Genomic DNA, 22,260 nt, shown 5'->3' with positions numbered 1-22,260 from the left:
CACACTGACACCCACACGCAGTCACACCCACATGCGAACATCCACACGCAGTCACACCCACATGCGAAAATCCACACGCAGTCACACCGGCATACGAACACCCACATGCAGTCACACCCACATGCGAAAATCCACACGCTGTCACACCTGCATGCAAACACCCACATGCAGTCACACCGGCATACGAACACCCACACGCAGTCACACCCGCATGCGAACACCCACACGCAGTCACACCCGCATGCGAACATCCACACGCAGTCACACCCGCATACGAACACCCACACGCAGTCACACCCACACGCAGTCACACCCACACGCTTTCACACCCACATGCGAACATCCACACGCAGTCACACCCGCATGCAAACACCCACACGCAGTCACACCCACATGCGAACACCCACACGCAGTCACACCCGCATGCGAACACCCACACGCAGTCACACCCGCATGCGAACACCCACACGCAGTCACACCCACATGCGAACATCCACACGCAGTCACACCGGCATACGAACACCCACACGCAGTCACACCCACATGCGAAAATCCACACGCAGTCACACCTGCCTACAAGCAGTCATACGCACACACTGACACCCACACGCAGTCACACCAGCATACGAACACCCACACGCAGTCACAGTCAGATACCCACATGCAGTCACACCCACATGCGAAAATCCACACGCTGTCACACCTGCATGCAAACACCCACATGCAGTCACACCGGCATACGAACACCCACACGCAGTCACACCCGCATGCGAACATCCACACGCAGTCACACCCGCATACGAACACCCACACGCAGTCACACCCACACGCAGTCACACCCACATGCGAACATCCACACGCAGTCACACCCGCATGCAAACACCCACACGCAGTCACACCCACATGCGAACACCCACACGCAGTCACACCCGCATGCGAACACCCACACGCAGTCACACCCGCATGCAAACACCCACACGCAGTCACACCCACATGCGAACACCCACACGCAGTCACACCCGCATGCGAACACCCACACGCAGTCACACCCGCATGCGAACACCCACACGCAGTCACACCCACATGCGAACATCCACACGCAGTCACACCCGCCTACCAACACCCACGCGCAGTCACACCCACATGCAAACATCCACACGCAGTCACACCTGCACACAGACATCCACACGCAGCCACACCCGCATATGAACAGTCCTGGGAACCCACTGGCTGATTGAGAGGTCATCTCAAAAACACGGAGCAGCTCTCCATGCATCCACCCCCCCCCCCCACCCCCACCTGCTCTAGAACCTGGTCTTCCTTGTGCCTCCTGCAGTCATTTTCTGTGAAGGCTACCACACGTGGGGCATTGTTTGGCCTGTCCAGGTGCACCTCTGCTGCATTCTTCTTCGAGATGGGGGGGGGGGGCGTGGTTTGCTTTGGATTGGGTGGGATCTGGAGCTGAAAGTAGGTGGCGCAATTGCAGGTCAGACTGAATATCTGCACCTTTGATCCCACCGCCCTCACTCCTGGGGTTCGGGTTTCAGCTCAGACGGTGGGGCAGGGTTGGGGGGGGGGGGGGGGGGGGCTCGGAAGCCAGTGGTCCAGCTTTTACTGGCTCTTTATGGAACTTTATTGTGGCTGTCACAGGAGAGCCCCGGGCAGTGTGGAGACGTGTCACTGCTGTGACGGAATGCAGCCCCGTCACTCAGCCCACACTGCCTGGCATCACAGGCCTTGTTTTTGTTAATTTTACGATGCGTTTGCTGTAGGTGTGGGTCCCTCTTTCCTCCCCCCTTTCTCAAAATGCTTACTTTCATTTACATTTATGATGCTGAAGTATGACTTACGAAGTCTGAAATCAGCCTTTTCATTGATTGTCTGCGGTATTACAAGTAGGGCACATTCTACATCTGAGGGAACTGTTTGTTCGCAGTGATCACCGGTCATGCTTAATGTCACTGTCCCTTTAAACAGATTTTTAAAAGGCAGGGGTGCAGCCGGTCCCTCTAACCGTGCCTGACAGATTTCCACATTACTTTTGTCTCATTACATCAGCACTGGGAGTTACTGTTAAGTTAAGACATCACACAATGACCCAGATATCATATATTTAGTAAAAATGCTGGCTGCGTGACGAGCGATGATTACAGACACGGACCTGTACCCTGAAGGTTTCTGGTTTGAGTTCCCTGAGAGTCTCCCCTTTGCTCCTCCTGAGCAAACCGCTAACCCTGAATAGCTCTAGCGAAGGAGGCACTCACAAAAACAATGACAGCATGAAGTCCTTTCGAATAAAAGCGTCAAAGTGTAAATAAAGAACATAAATACATTTTTTTGGGTACCCAAAGTCAAAAATGAGCAAAAAGTTGAGCGTCTACTGCTGTTTCACCTGGGCTGCTTTACCGGAATCGCCCAGAAAATACACCCTGTATGTCATTTCAGTGTAAAAGAGGGGTGGAGGGGTGTTGATTCTCAAGTCAGCCCCCCAAGTGCAGCGTTCCGATAGTCAGGCCTAACCCTGCACCTGCTTTCCTATAATGAGTCAATATATCTCCTCTCTAATTGCCCTAAATACATATCATAAACCGGGCCAATAAAGCTGAGTTCCGAAGCCGGCCAGTAAAGCAGAAGCACATAAGGGGAGTGGCCAGACCCAGCCATGTTAACGAGCGGCAGTAAATTACACCCGACCATTTCATTATTGAGGTGCAGCCTGAAAAATAACTTTTTCTTTTTTTTAAAGCAGCTCCAGGAATTATCCCACTAAATCTGTTCGGAAGACAAACTTGTTCATGTTTGGGGAGTCCTATGGGAAGGGGGGGGGGGGTGGAAGGCAGAGCTGGAATTTGTGGCCCCTCTTCCCGTAAGCAGGGGGACCGCCTCGAGGCTTGTTACGCCCCAGTTATCCACGGCATAAATTAATCCGAAAATACGAATCAACCAATTCTGACGAATCCCGATGAACGTGGCAGTGATGGCGGGCTTCTCGCTCTGTGAGTCCCAGTAAAGCGGCCCTAGTCAAAAAAATGGGACAAACGTTTAAGTTGAATTTTGTATGAAAGCTTCTTCTGTGATAGGAAAAGAGAAGATTGTTTTTCATTTTTGTCATTAACACCCCCCCCCCCACACTTGAGCCTGAAGTGTTTGTTGTGAAAAGCCAGTCCTCTGACCAAATGGTTAAACGAGGTCCCCGGCCCCCCTCTATGGCCGCCGCCCTGCCCCCTGACCCCTGACCCCTGTACTCCCTACCTCGCGCTTGCCTTTCCATTGAATCCCCTCCATAATGAAGTGTTCGCGGTGCAGATTGGATCTGTCTGCTGCCTTTAACGTCGCTCTGCGGTGTCAGACATTTCAGCTTCTCAACACAGAAAACTTTCTGCGTGTGTTTTATTATTATTATTATTTTTTGTCTGTGTAACTCTGCTGTCGCCCTCGGCGATTCAGGACAGTGCAGATGTTGAGAGTAGAAGTGTTTGTGTCCTTGAGTGAAACACGTTGCTTCTGGTAATCATACAGAATCGCACTGTTACTTAAAGCCCCTCAGATGACCCAGTGATTATCTCCGACCCGTGCTCCAGTGTCTTAAAGGGCTTAAGAGGGCCCCTATCCCCCCTGCTTTAAGGATTTAAGAGTAATATGACTTCAGCTTCACATGTGTTTGCGTGTACATATGCGGGCATGTGTGTTTCAGCCTGGCACGTCTGTGTTCTGTCTCTCTGGTTGGTCTCCAGTACAGGTCTCAGAGAAGCACCCCCCCCCCCCCTCCCGCTTTGCCGTGGTAATTACGCACCCAGCAAGCCCACCACAGTCACACCCCAGCCCAGATGTCGTTTTATGAGATCCAGACTTGGCTGCTTTTTAATTACTTAGATCTTGCTCTCAGAGATGTAGGGCGACAGGAATTATGAATGGTCACGATGGGCGCCCGACCCTCTCACACGTTATGGCGTACGGAGCCAAAATAAGAGCTCTTTCCTATATATATTTTATTGCTCCTCTAAGACTTGGTGTATGTATATATATATATATATATAAAAATAAAAAAAATAGCGCTAATGGCTCACTGACATGGGTAACAGTACACCTGTGTTGCACACTGTTGTATAATGACAGAGGGGGGAGGAATCAGGCTGTAAATTGCGAAGACGGCTCACCTACCTAAACACAGCCGGTAACACAGACCCTTGTAGATTTGTGGGGGGGGGGGGGTAGCGGTCTATTCCACCGAAGTGATCTCATTGGCCACATTTCCGTGGTTTCTCACGCATTACGCCCACATGACCAGCTTTTTGGGAAACAGGCCCGTGACACTGCAGAGCCTAAACGCACAGGGTTCAGAACAAAACCCCGGTTCGGATTCGGGTCCCCCAGTGTCACCGTTGCAACACTGAGGCTTGCTGTCATGTCAGCATTGAAATGCGCGGTAGACGGACGTGAGGGCGTGTAGCGCCACTGCCATGAATGCATCCGGACCTCCAGCGGCGTGCAGAGAGCTTTCGGACGCCCTTCCCCGCCTGGCAGCCGCGACCGGGATATGTTAACACACGCCCCGCCGACCCGGCTCTTTTGGACCTTCGACGTTTGGAGCCACTGACGGAAAGCAGAGACGTGGAGGGGGGGGAGGGTTTGCCGTCCACTCCGTAAAGCGGAGGCATGTGTGTGGACAGGAGGAGTCACTTAGGCCGTGCACACCACCGGGAAGCACGGCTAGAAACCAAAACGCCCTCGGAAAGCCTGCCTCCCGTCCCGTCCAGCGGATCTGACGGCGTTTCGGGCAGGAGGGAGAAACGTAGGAGTCCCCGATCACCGCAACCCTCATTACTCCCCGAAAATAGCCAGAGTTACGGGCAGGCGGCTTTCTGAAAGGATTATTAAAGATGATGCAGCCTCTGATCTCCCCCGCTAATCCCCACCATCTCATTACCGGGTTTTTTGCACAGCAGAGGCAAGCAGTAATGGCTTCAGCTACAGATTTTGGGAAAAACGTGACAAACCTTGAGAAGTCATTGCGGGTGAAGGGGAGTTGGGGGGGGGGGGGGGGTAGAGCACCCAGCCAACATCAGCCGGCCTGCAGGGGGCAGTAGAGAGCGTTCATTTGTGGCCCCCGTGCGAGGTCTTCTTTCTGATTTGTGGGCCAGATCCCCCCCACCCCGCCCAGAATTAATACACAAGGAGAAGCTGCCAGTCTACTACAGCCAGTCTGGTTTTATTGATACTGGTGGTGGTTTGCTGGGTGTGTGTGTATGTGTGTGTGTGTATGTGTGTGTGTGTGTGTGTGTGTGTGTGTGTGTGTGGGGCGGGGGGCGGGGGGGGGGCGTAATGCTGGAGAGGCCTCCCCTCCCACCAGCCCTCAGCTCCTTCACATTATCTTCACTGCAGCCAAGGCTGCTGAAGTTAATAAAACATGATTAATGGCCCCTTTTTTCCATGCCTCTCCCACTCTTCCACTGTAATCTGTGTAACAGACAAAAGCTGTCAGCCAGAATTGCTTGGAAATAACCGTTATTGGTAACACCCCCCTTACGCCCCCTTAGATTCGCTCCCACCCTCCGACCAACGCCCGCCACAATCACCACAACCCCTCCACTTCCAACCACGCCAGGAGTGACCCGCTGGGGGCCACACTGTCCCCGCGAGGCCTTCATCCATCACGGCCCGGCCTGCTGTGTGTCACTGTCTTTTTTGGACAGCTCTGAGTGGGCTGGAAGCGAAATACTCCCCCCCCCCCCGCCCACCGGCTCCCACCAGCAGAGCCAGGCACAAGGGTCTGTTCTCAGACAGCGGCGGTGGTCCCTGATGAGATTGGACCTGGTTTGGGCTTTCCCAATAACACCAGCGTCCCTTCCCAGTAACACCAGTCTCCCATCAAACAGCCTGGTGGCACCTCTCCCGTTTCTGGATGACACGTACCTCGGCTCGGGCATCATGGGAATTGGGAAGTAGGGCCCCTCATGGGGGGGTGGGGGGGAAGTATAGGGCCTCCAAAAATCCCATGTCAGAGTGCCAGGTTAGCGCCACCACATGGGCAATGATGAATGTGCGCCACGGTACTGGGCTAGCATGGCGTTACAACAGAAGATCATTACAGTACAAGCGCCAGGCTGGGGATTCTGGGAACTCTGCGCTTGTGAAAGCAGCAGCCGTCTGCAACGTTGGGTCAGCAGTGGGCGCTGACATCAGCGAGGATCTGGCTGGCACTAGAGCCGAAACTGACAGAACTTTTCTGGGACAAACTGTGTTTTGAACTGTGCCCTTTATGTGCTGTTACACTCCTACAATTGGCTTTGGTGGCTTTTTTCCCTCTTTCACTCTGCTATTTGTCGGGATTTTAGTGCAAAGTGAGTGATGTTTCTTTCCGTTCAAGGGCCTCGTTGAGGGTGGTGGTTATGCTGTGTTGCTCCATGCCCCGTTCACCATTCTGTCTGGGGGGGGACTGTGTGTCTACGACTCACCAAAATCAAACAGTGACCCCCCCCCCCCATCCACTCACCCTAAAACCCCTTCCATGGATGGTGACTGAGCAGGAACCCTGCACTTCTCGCGCGTGACTGCCCTCTAGTGGCTGGAGTGGGTCACTCCACCCCCCCCCCCCCCCTCCATCTCTCTCCTCCCAGAGATTTTAGTCTTGAGTTCTTCAGTGCAGGATGAGGAGTTTGGGGGTGGGGGGGGGGGGGTATCCAGGGAGGACAAGAAGTCCTACCAGCTGCTCACAGTCGCCGGTGAGATCCAAGAACCCGTCGTGTCAATTCAAGTGTTTGTTTGTTATTCTATTATCACATCCAGAGTGAGAGAGGAGGAACCGTCTCGCTCTCATGCGTGGACACGCACACAGGTGCACAGACAAACACGAGCACGGCTACGCGGGAACACGCACAAGCGCACTCTCCAGCAGTCACATGGGAGATGGGGGCTCAGCGCGGCGAAGAGGCTCCCACGGCTTAACAACAATAAACAAACGCACTATCATCTGACGCCGCTGCTCCCGGGAATCCACTGACAGCCTCTTGTTCCTCACTTCCCCAGGATATGAACACACAAACCAGATAGAGGCCCCTCGCATTAGCCGCTGGGTGGCCATTGTCTTCAGACTCCCCCCGTTTAAGTGTTTGCAAACTCTTCCTGTTTTTGACCGTGAAGCTCTTTGAAAGGAAATTATTCGACATCCTATAATTTTTAGGTGCAAGGCGTGTGAACTTCGAAGCCGCTCAGCCAAGCTGTCCTCGCCACGAAACAAAACTCACGGGCCAGAGAGTCTTTGTGGAGAGTGTATGAGAGCAGGGACCCCTGTATAGTGTAGGACTCCTGTAGACTCCCACAGACCGTCGGGACTCCCACAAAGTCTTGTAGAGCGTAGGGACTCCTGCAGATTCCCGCATTCTCCTACAGAGCGTAGGGACTCCTGCAGGTGCAGAGACTCCAGCAGACTCTTACAGAGCATAGGAAGTCCCACAGACTCCTATAAAACTTAGGGAGTCTTGCAGTGTGATATATTTGGGCCCAGGACTTTATAGGGGCCCGAGAATGTAATTCCGGAGGGCCCAGTGGGCAAAACCACCACTTACACCCCTCCAATTGCAAAAATCTATCAATAGGGACCCCAGAATTTGTAGATAAGTCTCCGAGTCTCACCATAAAAGCTCAGATTTCCCCCGTTTGGCCACTTACGCATGCTTTGTTACTGCACCGCGGCTTCTGGCATGCGTGGGAGGGGTTGGGGGGTGTTTCAACATCACCCTCACTTTTTCAGATTCCCACATCACAGGTACCTTTGTCACCTCTTCCTTCACACACGCATCCCCAGGCCTTGTCAAACACCCCCACCCCCACTCAATAGTAACCTGCGCAAAACTTTCCGCATTGTGGCTTGCATTTTGAAGAAAAAAAGAAACTGCTCGGGCTGCACCTCCCGCCCTCGACCGAGATGCAGCTCGCCGCATGGGTACAAACCGTCGGGGTTCCGCACCCGCACTCAGCCGTCGATGCTGCGCCAGATAAACGTTTCACAGAGAACCACAAACTTTAGCTTTTTGTGCAGGAGCGTAAACAGGGTACTGGGACAGTTTGATATAACTAAATCATTTAAATGCAAGGGTCTATTTTTTGGGATAGAGACACATCCCTCCAGTCCCACCTGGTTTGGTCTATGCCATAGTACATCATCTTCATGACGTGATGAGCAAGACGGATTCTAACGAGCAGAAAACATCTGGCTTTTTTTGTGACCCTTTTAAATCCGCATTTTGCATTTTTTTTCATCCGGTTATCTCAGAAGATTCTAGAGACGGGGTCGCTGTTTCTGCCGCGGCGATGCCAAAAATCGGTTGCAGGTGTAATCATACATCAGGCCGCTGACTTCGGGAGACCCACCACCAGTCTGCAGGGAAATACCCCAGCGGAACAAGATAAAGCCTGGATGAGTTTGGCTGGCAGAGGCTGGAGAGGCCTCAGTGTGGTGGGGGCGGTCTGCGCCTTATCTCCAGATGGGTGAAATAGACTTCATTCAATGGCCTCCTTATCTCATTTCCTGTTGGCTTAATGGCACTTCCTGTCACCGGGGCCCGAATGGAGAGAGAGAGAGGGAGAGGGAGTGCATCTCAGCTGGCGGCACCTCGGCCCGCTACGTCCGTGAAACTGGGGCCCCCGCAGCGTTTGTCAGGGCCGACGAGCATTTTGTGACTGTGTATGTAAGCATGCCGTGCTTTAACATGCGTTCATGCCTTTTCTCGCGGCCTTGTAGCCCTATACATTTGACATTTTTTATCCTTTCGCCGCAAAGCACTCGTTTTCCTGGCGTATGATGTCATCACTGCGGACACAGCGTAGAGTTGGCACTCAATGGTGAGAAGGGGATGCTGTCTTTCCCGCGAGCCACGGGCCCGAGGTTGGCGGGTTATGCTGCCGGCCGGCACTCCGAACTCACCCTGGCTCCTGTCACGCTGCCGTGCGGATTATTCGGGAGAGAGTTTTAGAATGTAAAAAAAAATTATCTGAAGTACGCAGAGCAGCAGATGTGAAGCGGATCCCCCCCCCCCACCCCCGAAACAAGTACCACTGCAGCTCCAGAGGATCACTGGTACTGATCCACGGCACCACTGACCCAAACCAGGCCCGCGAGAGGTGCTGCCTGCCTAGTGTCTCATCTGACCTACCCAAAGGGGGGCCGGAAATCAGCCTATGAGAAGTGAGGCATTTATATGCCCCCCCCTCCCCAAAAGCTTACAATGGCCCCCAGCTTACACACACCTGCTCAGAATAGCTGCCTGAATCTGTCAGGTCCAGACACAGCCACTCCAACCCCCCCCCCCCCCCACCACCACCACCACCCCTGTCAAACACACAAATGCAGTGTGACCCCTGGCGTCTATGAGCCCGCCCCCAGAGCATCACATGACCGTCGTATTTTAGGCATGTAGTAGGGTGGCACTACACGCAGGTGTCTGAGGTAGGCAGGATAAGGCAAATAAACAAACAGTCGGCATTTTTTTTTTTAACTTGCACCTCATTACGTCCATTATAAATCAAAGCCACACCTGGAGATGGAGCCTTTGCAGACCCGGCCGCCGCCTGCGTCTCATTAGGCCCCATTGGGTCCTCAGCTACCTCCGAGGTGCCCCACCGCCCTGGCCGACCTAAGCTGTTTTCCATCTGTTCATAAAATGTGCACAATGCCTACGGTTTTGGACCCAGTAGGCGGTGGACGGACGTCCACGTGACGGTGGGCCCCCACGCGGGGCCATGCCTTGTGTTTTGGCGAGCGGTTAATTCTGCTGCACGCCTGGTTAGTTTTCAGTGACTGCTTTTCGCACATAAAGTAAAGGTCTGGTGTGTATCACTTTCCGGACGTTTAACGCGTAACCCGCGCGGTGGCTCTCATCGCAGAGACTCTGCTACGCAATCCGGTGGACAGAAATTTAAATAAAAACAACTTTTTCCCAGAATGCCGAGCATCCAAATGCTGATGGGTTTCTGCAGGGTTGGGTCACCCCGAGGCCGTGTTCCGGGTTTTTCAGTGACCCCGTCAAGGGCAGCAGGGTGGACCTGAATAGCGGAGGGCTGAATATCAACAGACTCAGGCGGCTCGTTCAGTAAGAGTGAGTCATACTTTCAGCAGCTGAAAAAAAGCCGTAATAACAGCCGAAAGACGGAGGGGTTAGTGGAGCCGCTGCACGCTTCTCGGAGCTCACCCCGCAAGCCGTGGGTGCGAGCAGAGTGCCACCACACCTCATTGTTTCACAATTAAATAAAAGAGGGGGTGACCTGTCCCGAACCCTCTCCTCGTCAGACACACCGCCATGACGCCCACCTGCGCTCTCACGGACGCCGCAGCCTGAACCCGGGCCCTGAAGGGTCTGCCTCAGCACTAACGCCCCCACGGTTTCCTCGCCTTGCTGGTTTACTAACCTCGCCTCTCTCGTGTACTAAACACCCCCAACCCCCCCCCCCCCTGCTCAGGAGATCAACGATTAACACCAGCCCCCAGATTCTCTCATACCTGAATGTGATTGTATGGGGGAGGGGGTTGGGGGGGCAGGGTCAAAGTTCACCCCTGCGTACTCTCATTATGACATGTAATTAGAGTAAATCTCAGGCCTTAAAGGCTCAACTGTCAGGACCTGGGAGGATCTGCTACTGCGATCTGGCTCAGCGGGACGGGAAATTAGACCCTTATAAAAGCCAGGCAGCACATTTTCAGCATTAATTACCAGTCAAGTGCCTCCTCCCAATTCCTGCACCTTCCAGTCCCTGTACCACCCAGAACCTTGACCTCCCAGTCCATCCACCTCCCAGTCCCTGTACCACATAGAACCTTGACCTCCCAGTCCCTGTACCACCCAGAACCTTGACCTCCCAGTCCCTGTACCACCCAGAACCTTGACCTCCCAGTCCCTCCACCTCCCAGTCCCTGTACCACATAGAAGCTTGACCTCCCAGTCCCTGTACCACATAGAACCTTGACCTCCCAGTCCCTGTACCACCCAGAACCTTGACCTCCCAGTCCCTGTACCACATAGAACCTTGACCTCCTAGTCCCTGTACCACATAGAACCTTGACCTCCCAATCCCTGCACCTCCCAGTCCCTGTACCACCCGGAACCTTGACCTCCCAGTCCCTGCACCTCCCAGTCCCTGCACCTCAGCCCTCACCATGACACATGAAGGGGACCAGTGACCTGCGACATCTGATTGTCATGCTGGCCTGCAGATGGCTGGCAAAATAAAATAATAATAATAATAATAATAATACAAAATGAAGAAGAAGAAGAAACTGAAATAATGTGTGATAGAAGGTCGTACTTATGAAGGTCACGTTAGCAACACGTGGGGGTGTAGCAGCAGCTGTCCACGGTGCCTTTAATCAAATTCACAACGGAGCCAAGAGCAACCATCTCATATCAGGTACATGATTAGACTCATACCAGCTGTCAGAGAGGCTTGTTTTCTGTTTACTGCATATTAATGGGCTTCTCCCTACTTCATTTTTAAGCACCGTTTCGTTGTTGTCTTTCTTGGGATGGGAGGGACAATGAAGGAGTGAAGGAATCACGGGACATTGAGACAGATTTCCATCGTCCTCTTTTGGGGGATAATCAGTTGTGACAGATCCGGCACGCTCAAAACAGCTGCCATTCCGGACCCGCCCCAACTCACCGCTCCACAGTTAAGATAATCCCCACCCCCCCCCCCAATCAAACACATATCCACCGCTGAGACCCAGAGAGCCTGACAAAGGGGGAGAATTCCTCACGTCAGCTTGGAGAAGGTGAGGGGGGCCGGACAGGGCAGCCTCGGCTGGGACCAACCTTTCCACACCTCTCGGCATGTGTGCTAAGAATGTGCTGATTTTCACACACGCCCGCGGCCCCGCTTTCACCGTGGCAACTCGATATGGGGGTGCGCAAACAAGTGCTTTTACCCAGTTCGCCATCCCCAACCCCCCAACACCCCCCCTCGCTACACCCAACCCTCCTCGTTTCCCAGGTTCGAAAAAAAATTATCGGCCGTGCCCAGTGAGCATCTGACAAAATACGCAGAACCTGAACGCCGACATTGATCTCTGTCTCCGTATCTCTCCCCCCGGCAGGTAGTGGACGACATGGGCAATGTGAAATTCTGCGTGGCCACCGGCCTGGAGGGCAGCGGAAGCTGGCTGAAATATGTCCGCACCGCCCCGTCCTTCGAGGAGCAGAACCTGACAGTGTGTTACCTGAACGGCGATCAGGTGAGCCACTTTACTTAATGATCATGCATTCCTTTCACATGCCACACCATCTGTGGGAAACCATGCTTCTTTACAACCAGAAGCTCTTTAATCTAACTCACGCTACGTGCGCTATTCACAAACCCTTGTTAGTGAAACAAAGATCTTTATTGTGGTTCTAAGTCCTGCCACCTTATCCATCAGAGAAAGTGATTCACGTACGAAGCAGTAGAGTTATGGCATGCTTTATAACCATTACCTCCAGCTGCATATTCAGACAAAGTTAACTGGGTATCTGCACTAGCGGCCGTACACTTACTAGAACGTCGTGTAGATGTAAGTCTATCTGAGAGATGTAGAGTCTATCGTGTAGATGTAGAGTCTATCTGAGCGGAACAGGGGCTAATCTCAGAAGAGGAGTTCAGGCGCGTTCGCCATCTCTGCAAAGCGAGAGGCGCGGGCCATTAAATTCAAAACCCCAGCTCGTTTTTTAACCCTGAAAGGGAGGAGGTCGACCGGGGGGGGGGGTGGCCTTCCTGTGCCTTTGTTCCTGTCTGTCCGTCGTACCAGAGAAGGCCTCTGCTGGTGCGAGTATTGATGTCCGGGCACTTCAGACAGCTCAACTCAGCACAAAGACAGGGGGACATGAATAGGACAAACATGGACAGCCACCAACTGACCTTAAATACCAAAAGTGACTGCTGTTTTGTTTATTTATTTATTGGAAAAACCTTGCACACACCAGCCCAAACATGCTGTCAGAACACCCACGCTATTTGGTTTATTCAACCCCTGTTAAATTTATTTTCACCAGGTTTTATCTGCCATTCTGTGTGGTTTAGGGCTTTATGGACAGTAACTTATCGTTTATTTATGAACGCTGCATATAAATACAATACATAATTGATTCAACTTTGTGCTGTGCCCTTGCACGTGTGTGTGGAGCTATTCTAATCAGGACAAACGCCAAGTAGAACGTCTTAATAACAAGTTACTTAATAACCCATTTCACATAGATTAATAGCATAGCGGTGCATTGTGGGATACACAACATGGTGTTCAGAATTCAGAGGTTTCTGCAGTACAGAACCCCCCCCCAAGTCATGTCAGCGATTAAAGCATATAAATTCAGGTGTGTGAAGGACAGGTCAAGTGTTTATCTGAAAATACATCTATTTTAAACACGTCTGACTTAAACAATTGTTGTCATTTCCTAAATGTTTTGCCTAAGAAAAATACTACGTACTAGTTGCTTGGAAAACACTTCTTATCCAAAACAGCTTGTGTAGATTACAAATTCGTGCTTTATACGACGTTAGATTAACCTAAAAGTAGATTCATCTAACTTGCGAGAGGGACCTAGTGCCCCTTTGGGCAGATGTGAGTTTGGTCCGAACCCCAGTCCAGAGGATGGAAGCTGGCTCAGCCTCGTTAGCCTCAGCCTTGTTAGTTGGGGCTATGGGCTCTCTCGGCTAGGTCCTCCATTCAGGAAAGCCTATTAATCTCAGTACACCTCCCCCAGCTCATCAAGGTGCACTTACAATGGCCACCGCGGCAACTCTCAGAGCTGGAGGAGAGGGTCTGCACTCCCGTCTAATTTAAATGCAGAGTTCCCGTCTGCCGGGGGAAACTCACTTCATGCCTCAAAACTCGCGTGAATGGTGAAGCACGTTTCACGGTGCCCTAAACACGCGAGTTAAATGTAGCAAGTAGTGTTTGCAGGTGTCTTTGTACCTATGTGCGTGATTGATCACGGGGGCATTGGTTTCTGCTCTGTCACTGCGCTTGGCCACAGGCGGGCTCTTCGTCATGGTACAAGGACTTGGACCCGATACACAGTCCCGCGTTCAGGTTCCGGGGAAAAGCTCATTAGCATTTGTAAAGTATAGCATGTTCTCACAGGTGCAAATCCAGAATGCCAGTGCCCATGTTTAAATGTCAAACCAAGAAGCTGCTTTAAAAGTTATCCTGTTAGTTGAAAGATCAGTAATAATGGTACTTTATGTCTTTTCCTCTTTAGACGGGAAGGGGCTGCGGGGGGGCTTTGCGTTTGAGACACAGTGAACTGTGTCCCCTCTGTCACGCTGTCATTGTCTGCTGTGTCACGAGTGGCTGGCCCTGATCTTGTTTGATCTTTCCTCTCCTTCGCTATAACGTGCCCAGTGATAAATAGAGCCCAGTGTGTGGAAACAGGATCCACTGGTTCTTAGCGCTCCTCATCGGGGAAGGGGTGGTGACCACGCGGGGGATTATGTTGCGTCTTGGCATTGATGGATGACACATCTGCCCCGGACACTTGAAAGCACAGAGAGGAGGTCAAGATGTTTCTCTGAATTCTGTCAAAACTCGAAAGATTTACTGTAGCGACGACTCATCTCAGCAACGCCGACTGGCTCGATCAAACGGTGCGAGCGACTCGAATCGCGCCCGGTTCCCGGTTCGCGCCCCGAGCCTCGCTGTGAGGTCTCACCAAGTCAAACTTAACAAGTTAAGCTGAAGTTTGCCCTTCGCTTGTGTTTAGTTTCATTATCGAAGTTGGTCTTTCCTGACTTGTAAAATTAGGAGACTCTGGTACAATGACACGGTGCATTAAAACACAGATTAAACGTTTTGAAGTACTCGCCGTGGTGTCATTTACACTGGGATATCGTTTAGCCCAAGAGCCCCCTTTGTTTGGACTGTTGTGTCCTTTACTACATTGGAATCGCACTCATTGCTGTGACTTATTTTCTGAATTCATCAGACTAATTGATTCGTCAGAGTATCGATTAAAAATAGGACACATAAGGGTTTTTACTTAGTTATTTACCTATCTATTTACTTACCTACTTACTTATTCAACCTACTTACTTGTCAGTTTAGTCGCGAATATATAGCCAGGTTAAATAAATTAACATAATTTCTTTATGGAACAATAATGTTATTGTGTAACAAAAATATGTAGAAATATAAACGCCATTTAAATTACATTTACGTTACAAGCAGATATAGAAAGTGGATGGACAGGTTTAATATTTTCCTTCTGGAAAAAAAAACGTGGTAGTATTAAGAAAAATGGATCACGCACAATAATAACTACAATTATTACAATAATTGTAACGTTACAATAATAATTAAAACGGTTGCAGTTCCAAAACTAAAAAAATATTATTGAAGTAACAGCTCAGTCATTTAAATTATTTTTATTTACTGAAATATATAATTTCGAATAATATATATATATATATATATATATATAGATAGATAGATAGATAGATAGATAGATAGATAGATAGATAGATAGTACAGTAGTATGTCTGTATACCTTACTAAAACTATCTGTAGTGAGTAATTGTGTGTATCTGTGGACAGATATTATCAAATTATTTTATAACAATTAAATTATTTTAGTATTGCATTGAATCGTAAACAACAAAGTGTGTAAACTCTTAGTAGAATAGTATCTGGCGATAGATAACAACTGAAAACAGGTGTCGACAATGTGCCGTAAACAAAGCGAATGGCACCGGTCTGCGCAAAGTCCGTTACAATGCGTGAAAAACTGCGCGGTTTTTTTCTGCGCGTATTTTTTAAATACGTGTTTCATCATGTGAGATATTCTTCATCAATAATAGATTTATCTTGTGGTCCGAGCGGAAAGGACCCGTGGGGAGGGGTCTGTGCAGCAGATCAGTCAATCCTCTCGTTTTAGATAAGAGGGGAGGAGTGACTGCCGGTTAACTCTCCGAGCTCTGAGGGGCAATAGGGATCACTAATGAGGGGAGAGCTCACCTCATCAAAGACGCTCTCAGACAGACTAGAGAGTTGAGGACTCGGCTCGGACCAGGACACTCTGCGCTCGCCTGCTCGCGCCTTCTTCCTCGCGCGACTCCCGCACGGAGCCTGCCTCGAGCCAGGTTTCTCCTGTAATGATACTATGGGTTGTGTTGTGAACTCCACCGGGACAGAACTGCTATTCCAACTGGAAGCTGTAAGATCAACCGCTCAACTTTCCCAACTCTACCACCTTACGGAACACAAAAAGGTCAGCATACAGATCATTGCATAAATAGTTGCATTTTATAATAATAATAATAATAATAATAATAATAATAATAATAATACACGTTTGTTTATTGCATTTGTACATTTAATTTTGATTAGTCTGCTAACAATGACATACCCTTGCGACAATGGCATTTTCTGTTGTCTCGGTTTTAGGCCGATAAAAGGCCAATCTCGGATGAAGTTATTCTAGTTTTATAATTCTTTTGCTTTCATGTTTGTTTGTTTTTTCCGGAGTCCCATGTGTAAATGATTGGCCGCTTGTATCTTAGCGATGAGCGCCCCCCTGAGGGCATTGGTCGTATTGAAGCCTATGTTCTTGAACATTATTTAAATTGTCTTTCACGTAGCTTTTTCCTGTATTCTTTTACGTTATTTTAAAATTTAATTAGCAAAGCGTGTGGTCTTATTTTTCTGTTAATTTTATTTTTTTATACGCCCGCTCTGTCGTTTTGTGTATACGTGGTGTCTCGAAATTAATGAACGAGTTTTAAAACAAATTTCCATTTCTTCGAAATATTGTCTTCATGTAACGGTAACACGAGGAACAGTGGTTAACTCACTATAATTTAATTAGCTTAAATATTTCGTGAGCGCGATGTTTTAACATACATATTTACTACAGTTCACGTGGGTTTGAGTTTTAAATGTTTTTTGACATATGAATCAATTCTCTAATTTAATTATACACATTAGATGTTCTAAATTCATTATGCATCGTGTGAGATTGTTGTCGTCGTTGATTTGCAAAGCAATTTTTAATATTCAAATGCTAAATCATAAGAGTAAAACGAGTTTGGTTGATTTTCTGGTAATCCTCAGAATATTTTGTGTTTTAATTTTGAAACGTTAACATACAACAAGTCATAGTTATTTTACATGTGTAAAATATTTTTTTATCGAATTGTAACAAATTAACGTCCTTTTAGTGCTGGATATTTAATTATAACAGAAATTTAAAACAATTAAGTAATTAACAAAATCGTAATTCCTCATACAATTAAAACTCAATTATCCAATTTTCGGTTGGGCTATAAAAGCAGGTTAAATTATTTTACCCAAAATTCGGGTTATTTTGCAATAACTTTACATGCATACATTGAGGTGATTAACTTTTTAATATAATACATATTTTAACTGAATGAACAAAAACAAATCAATATGCTTTGAATTATTACAATTAAACTATAAGCAATGTAAGTAAAAGCAAGAAGTTATTTTTGATTAAGCATTGATATTATTAGAATTAGATTTTTTAATAATAATAAATTATGTTGTTGCATGTGTTATGTTTTCTCATTGTTGCGTTAAATACGTGAAAATTTGGTGCTAAAACATCTCAAATATTTGCTTACAACAAAGAACTAAGGACTCACGAATGTATGAAATCGGTCTCATTTATAAAGCTAAATTTTACCTTACATATTGTCTTTTTTTACAGATTTATTATAAAGCTATTAGGGATATTGACGCGGGGGAGGAGCTTCTAGTTTATATGAAGGACGGAGTCTTCCCTGAGGAATCCATGGCCCCCAATCTGGAAGGTAAGATTAATACGTATCATTAACGAATATTTTAAACAAACCTGGACCATTTTAGCGGGGATTTTTTTTTCGCTAACAGACATATTAGCTGTTTTACGGCGTACCCAGTCCCTAAGCAACGTCCAGACAAACTTGTTCCTTGCGATAAATAACCGCGACAAGTTAATCACCCTTCACTGTGGTGTTAATTGCCCATACCTGTTTTCTGCTAATCCCCAATTAGGCCTATTGTTCACAGATAAAAGTCAATGATGTTCTCAGCGTACATTAGGGCCTACAATAACTTTAATTAGGCTTTTGAGTTTCTTTTTTTGACTGAGAGATCATGCTATTGTCTGCGTTACGGCAGAAGTGTTCGTTTTGTCTCTCAATGATGCTACAAATAACACGTTTACATTTAGTCCCAATAGACAGATCTTTGTCCAAATATTGGCCTAACTACTCAAATTTGTAGTTTTCAAATAACAATGACAAAAACAGGTTCTCTAAAAGACAACCTGACCTGGATTTTGCAGTCGTAATTACAAATGAACCATTACTTAACCTAATTATTTTCTGTCGGCTATTCATTAGTTTTTTTGTGTTGTCGTTGCTGCTTAAATTAACAAACTAAAAATGCAAGGAAAAAAGTGCTTCTCCTGGGCCAGTTGTGCCTAGACAAGTCGAATTTATTTTTTTTCTGCTATGTATTGTAAATGATTAAATGATTTATCTCCATTATTTGACCAGAAGTATCATCATTACTATTATTAATAATAATAATAATAATATTTATTATTGTTATTATAATATAATAGAATAATAAAATAATAATGACAACAATACATTATTATTATTATTATTATTATTATTATTAATAATAATAACCTTTGATATTTTTTTTCTTGGTCATTGACACAGGGGTCGCCTATCATTGAAATTGTAGAATAAATTCAGAAAGTGGAGATTTTAAGGATATACTTACACAAAACATTCACTATCAAGGTGCCCTCAGTGTCACCAATGACCTATCAGGAACCAACACAGGGTGATGAACTTATTCCTTTTGTATATTTTTTTAAATAACTTGAAACATTAAATGATATGTTAGGTGTTATTTTCACAGGAAACACATTCTATTTAGTGGATGTATGTGTGTGTGTGTTTATGTGTGTGTGTGTGTGTGTGTGTGTGTGTGTGTGTGTGTGTGTGTGTGTGTGAGTGTGTATACACCCACACACACATGCTTGTATTCATATCTGTGTGGGGACCATCCATTCATTTTTTTGGGCATAACCCTAATCCCCTATCCCCAGACTTTTGACATTTTTAGGTTTTTGATTGCAATCATGGATTTTTGTGAAATTCAGTTTCCCCTTGTGGAGACCGAACAAATGAAAATAACAACATGAAAATAACAGCTTTCTATCACAATGGAACATATACATGCCCAAACACACAGAATAATCAGTATCTAATTGTCGCTGCATCTGCGTGTTTTGCTGCAGTTGTGCTGCAGTATTCTGTGTGGTCCCTGTCCATATGATTGACTTTTTTTACCTCGTCACAGTAAATATGTCAAATATCACAGATTACCCATCATGCTCTTCTCAGCAGGGTAGTGACCCTAACGTCACACGTTGTCTTTGGGAGATGCACTGTCTTCGTCTAAGGTGCGGTTGTCAGGGACACCGTTTTGTTGTGTTGCTCTTGATTGAGGGGACGGGGGCCAGAGCACAATTACATTTTGCTTGTCACGGGCAATAAGAGGCGACCCAGACAGCACAAGGCTTTCGTGAGCCGTGGACATTTTCTAGCACACGAAAAAAATGTTTGCTCAGAAAGATAGGTATCTTCAGATCTCTGTGCCAAAAAGCGGGAGATCGCCCCCCCGTCCTCAGCCCCCACCGCTGCTCGCTGTGGCTTATCGGGGCTGGAATTCAGAACTGGGCTGAAGAAGCCCCCAGAGACCTCACCCAGGCTTGCAGATTACTCACTAAACGGCACATAATTGTGTTGCCCTAACTTCTCTGAAAGAGCTATTAGTCTCTCATTTATTTTTTCTTGAACATTCTTCCTTTGTCCCGAGTGTTACCGATGGAACAAAAAGATAATGTGGCACAATAATTTAACCACCCCCACCCCCAGACCCCCCTTCTTTCTAAACGCTGAAGCAGGGCCAATTCTCTGGTGAATAAAAAAAAAAATGCATTTTGTACAGAGACGTGCAGGCAGAAGCTGACCACCAGGATGGTCGGCGTTTCCCAAATTCCCACTTGGAGACACATGCAGCGTTCTCCTCCACAGATCGGCACGGACGAAATTTCCCTGCCTGACTGCTGACACCCTAAGAACATGCAATTTTTATTCCCCTTTATAGAATAACGTGATAAGAAAGACTCAGTGTGTGTTTTATGCATTTCAAATAGACGGCAGTTTTCATCCCTTCTCGGTGTTTTGCGCTGAAGGTCATGAAAGTGCTTCTGCGCTCAGATGTCAGTCAGAGGCTGGGGGTGGAGTGTGAACGGTGCCGGTGTGTTTGGAGGTGAAATATCCCCGGCGAGCGACGTCTGCGGGTTCTTACCAGCCCAGGGAGTCTGTTCCCTCACAACGGCTGTGCAATCCGGATCACGCCAACCCGCTTACAGCTCCCAGGAGGCTATGGGGGTGAGGCTCCAGAGCCCCCCCACCCCACCCCACCCCACTGCACACACAAACACACCGAGTGCAAAATGTACACCTCAGCATGGGGTGTTTGACTTTGAAGCGAAGTCAGGATGCCACCCCAGGAAGCTGCAGCCCGTGTCATAAATGCTTGACGCATCTGGGACGGATCACTTGCCGCTGAGCTGCCCAGTGCCACCTAATTGCCGTCTTCCTAATTAAGGGCCAGGAGGCGGCTCTGGTTTATCTTTAATTGATTTTCTGGTTTTATGCAGTTGTGGGCGATTCAGAGCACTAGAGAGTTAATTGGATATGTAATGAGAAGGAGAGGCACTTTTATTTTTATTAATAGATCCTTTTAATTGTGCACTAAATGCACTTTTCTGAAAACATATTTATTGGTTTATGGAGTCCATTTATTTATGGCATTATAATCTGAGCCCGGGAATTCAGCCGCTATTCAGAGAAGAGCCCCGGCGTCGGTTCCCTGGCTCCGGCAGAGCGGCGCACCTGATCACTGATTTTGGGTGCCTCATGCACACCACCAACCATCTGGGTAATTCTGGGGGATGTCAGGAGGCTGACGGCTGGCCTGGTTTTGCTTGCTCCACACCAGACGAGCAGATGTACCGCTGCGAGGACTGCGACGAGCTCTTCCCCTCCAAGCCAGACCTCCGGCGGCACCAGAAATACTCCTGCAGCAGCGCCGGGTCCATCTTCGACACGCTGAATGAAGACCTCAAGCAGGAGCGGGAAGACAGCGACGAAGGGGTGCACGAGTGCAAGGACTGCGAGAAGATCTTCCCCAACAAGTACAGGTCAGCCACAGAGGCCCAGGTCACTTCCGGAGTTTGGGTGGGGTCCCGTTACTGAGGGTGGCCCACAGAAACTCTGTCCTTGGGTCAGACCTCAGTGTCGAGGAAGCTACTCTCAAAGGAAATCCATTACAGATAGATGTGGAAAGTCCGGGTCCAGAAACTACAAATCCAGACCAAGGTTTCGTTTCAGCCAACCAGTTGAGTATAAAGAGTCGCATTCACACAATACTCATTTGGTTGGTTGAAACAAAACCCTGGTCTGGATTTGTACTCTCTGGACCTGGACTTTCCAGCTCGGTCTGTAATGGATCACTTTTGAGAGTAGCTTCCCCAACATTGCTAGACCTCACCAAAGCTATTTTTGTCCATTGGAAACTGAGGCTTTGCCATCACTATTACGCTCATCTGCACCGTCTTTTGGGGGGGGGGGCAGCTAAGTGTGGTGCAGGCCAACTGAGGTGTTTTTGCTCCCTGGTCCCCTCCCGCAGCCTGGGCCAGCATATGATCGTCCACACAGAGGAACGGGAGTACAAATGCGATCAGTGTCCCAAAGCCTTTAACTGGAAGTCCAACCTCATCCGGCACCAAATGTCCCACGACAGTGGCAAGCGCTTCGAGTGCGAGAACTGCGACAAGGTACTGGGCTAGGGGAGGGGGTACTTATTCATTCACCCCTGTTCAAGCTTGTCTGGTTCTGAAGACGAATATCTCAAAGGACGCGTCTCCCTGCCGGCAGGTCTTCACAGACCCCAGTAACCTGCAGCGCCACATTCGCTCGCAGCACGTGGGGGCGAGAGCTCACACCTGCCCGGAGTGTGGCAAGACCTTCGCCACCTCCTCTGGGCTCAAGCAACACAAGCACATTCACAGCAGCGTCAAGCCGTTCATCTGTAAGTCGCAGTCGCCGTCGTGCTGTAGCCTCAGATATAATTGCCCCCAGCCCAAGACCTTCCGTCTGACTCCGCCCCCAACCAGAGGCGGCTGTCATTCTATAGGTCAGAGCTTTAAA

The 22,260-nt window shown here is 48.4% G+C and overlaps 1 protein-coding gene across 7 annotated transcripts in view; it reads left to right on the top strand.

Moving 5' to 3' along the window:
- Nucleotides 1–22,260, top strand: part of prdm16 (PR domain containing 16) — a 170,305-nt gene that overhangs the window by 133,401 nt on the left and 14,644 nt on the right. For 4 of the 7 annotated variants that reach the window (XM_023841549.2, XM_023841548.2, XM_023841551.2 and 1 more), the window contains exons 4-8: nt 12,086–12,223; nt 17,688–17,790; nt 21,050–21,251; nt 21,740–21,887; nt 21,967–22,141. In XM_023841549.2, the coding sequence (XP_023697317.2) occupies nt 12,086–12,223; nt 17,688–17,790; nt 21,050–21,251; nt 21,740–21,887; nt 21,967–22,141 (766 nt within the window). Of the gene's footprint in view, nt 1–12,085; nt 12,224–15,901; nt 16,227–17,687; nt 17,791–21,049; nt 21,252–21,739; nt 21,888–21,966; nt 22,142–22,260 lie in introns of those variants that run through there. The other 3 variants (XM_023841555.2, XM_023841550.2, XM_023841554.2) reach the window with 2 other exon arrangements.

This window comes from Paramormyrops kingsleyae, chromosome 6 (assembly GCF_048594095.1).
Source record: "Paramormyrops kingsleyae isolate MSU_618 chromosome 6, PKINGS_0.4, whole genome shotgun sequence".
Lineage (NCBI taxonomy): Eukaryota > Metazoa > Chordata > Actinopteri > Osteoglossiformes > Mormyridae > Paramormyrops > Paramormyrops kingsleyae.
Note: the sequence above shows the minus strand (reverse complement) of the source record. Positions and strands in the feature narration are given on the sequence as shown.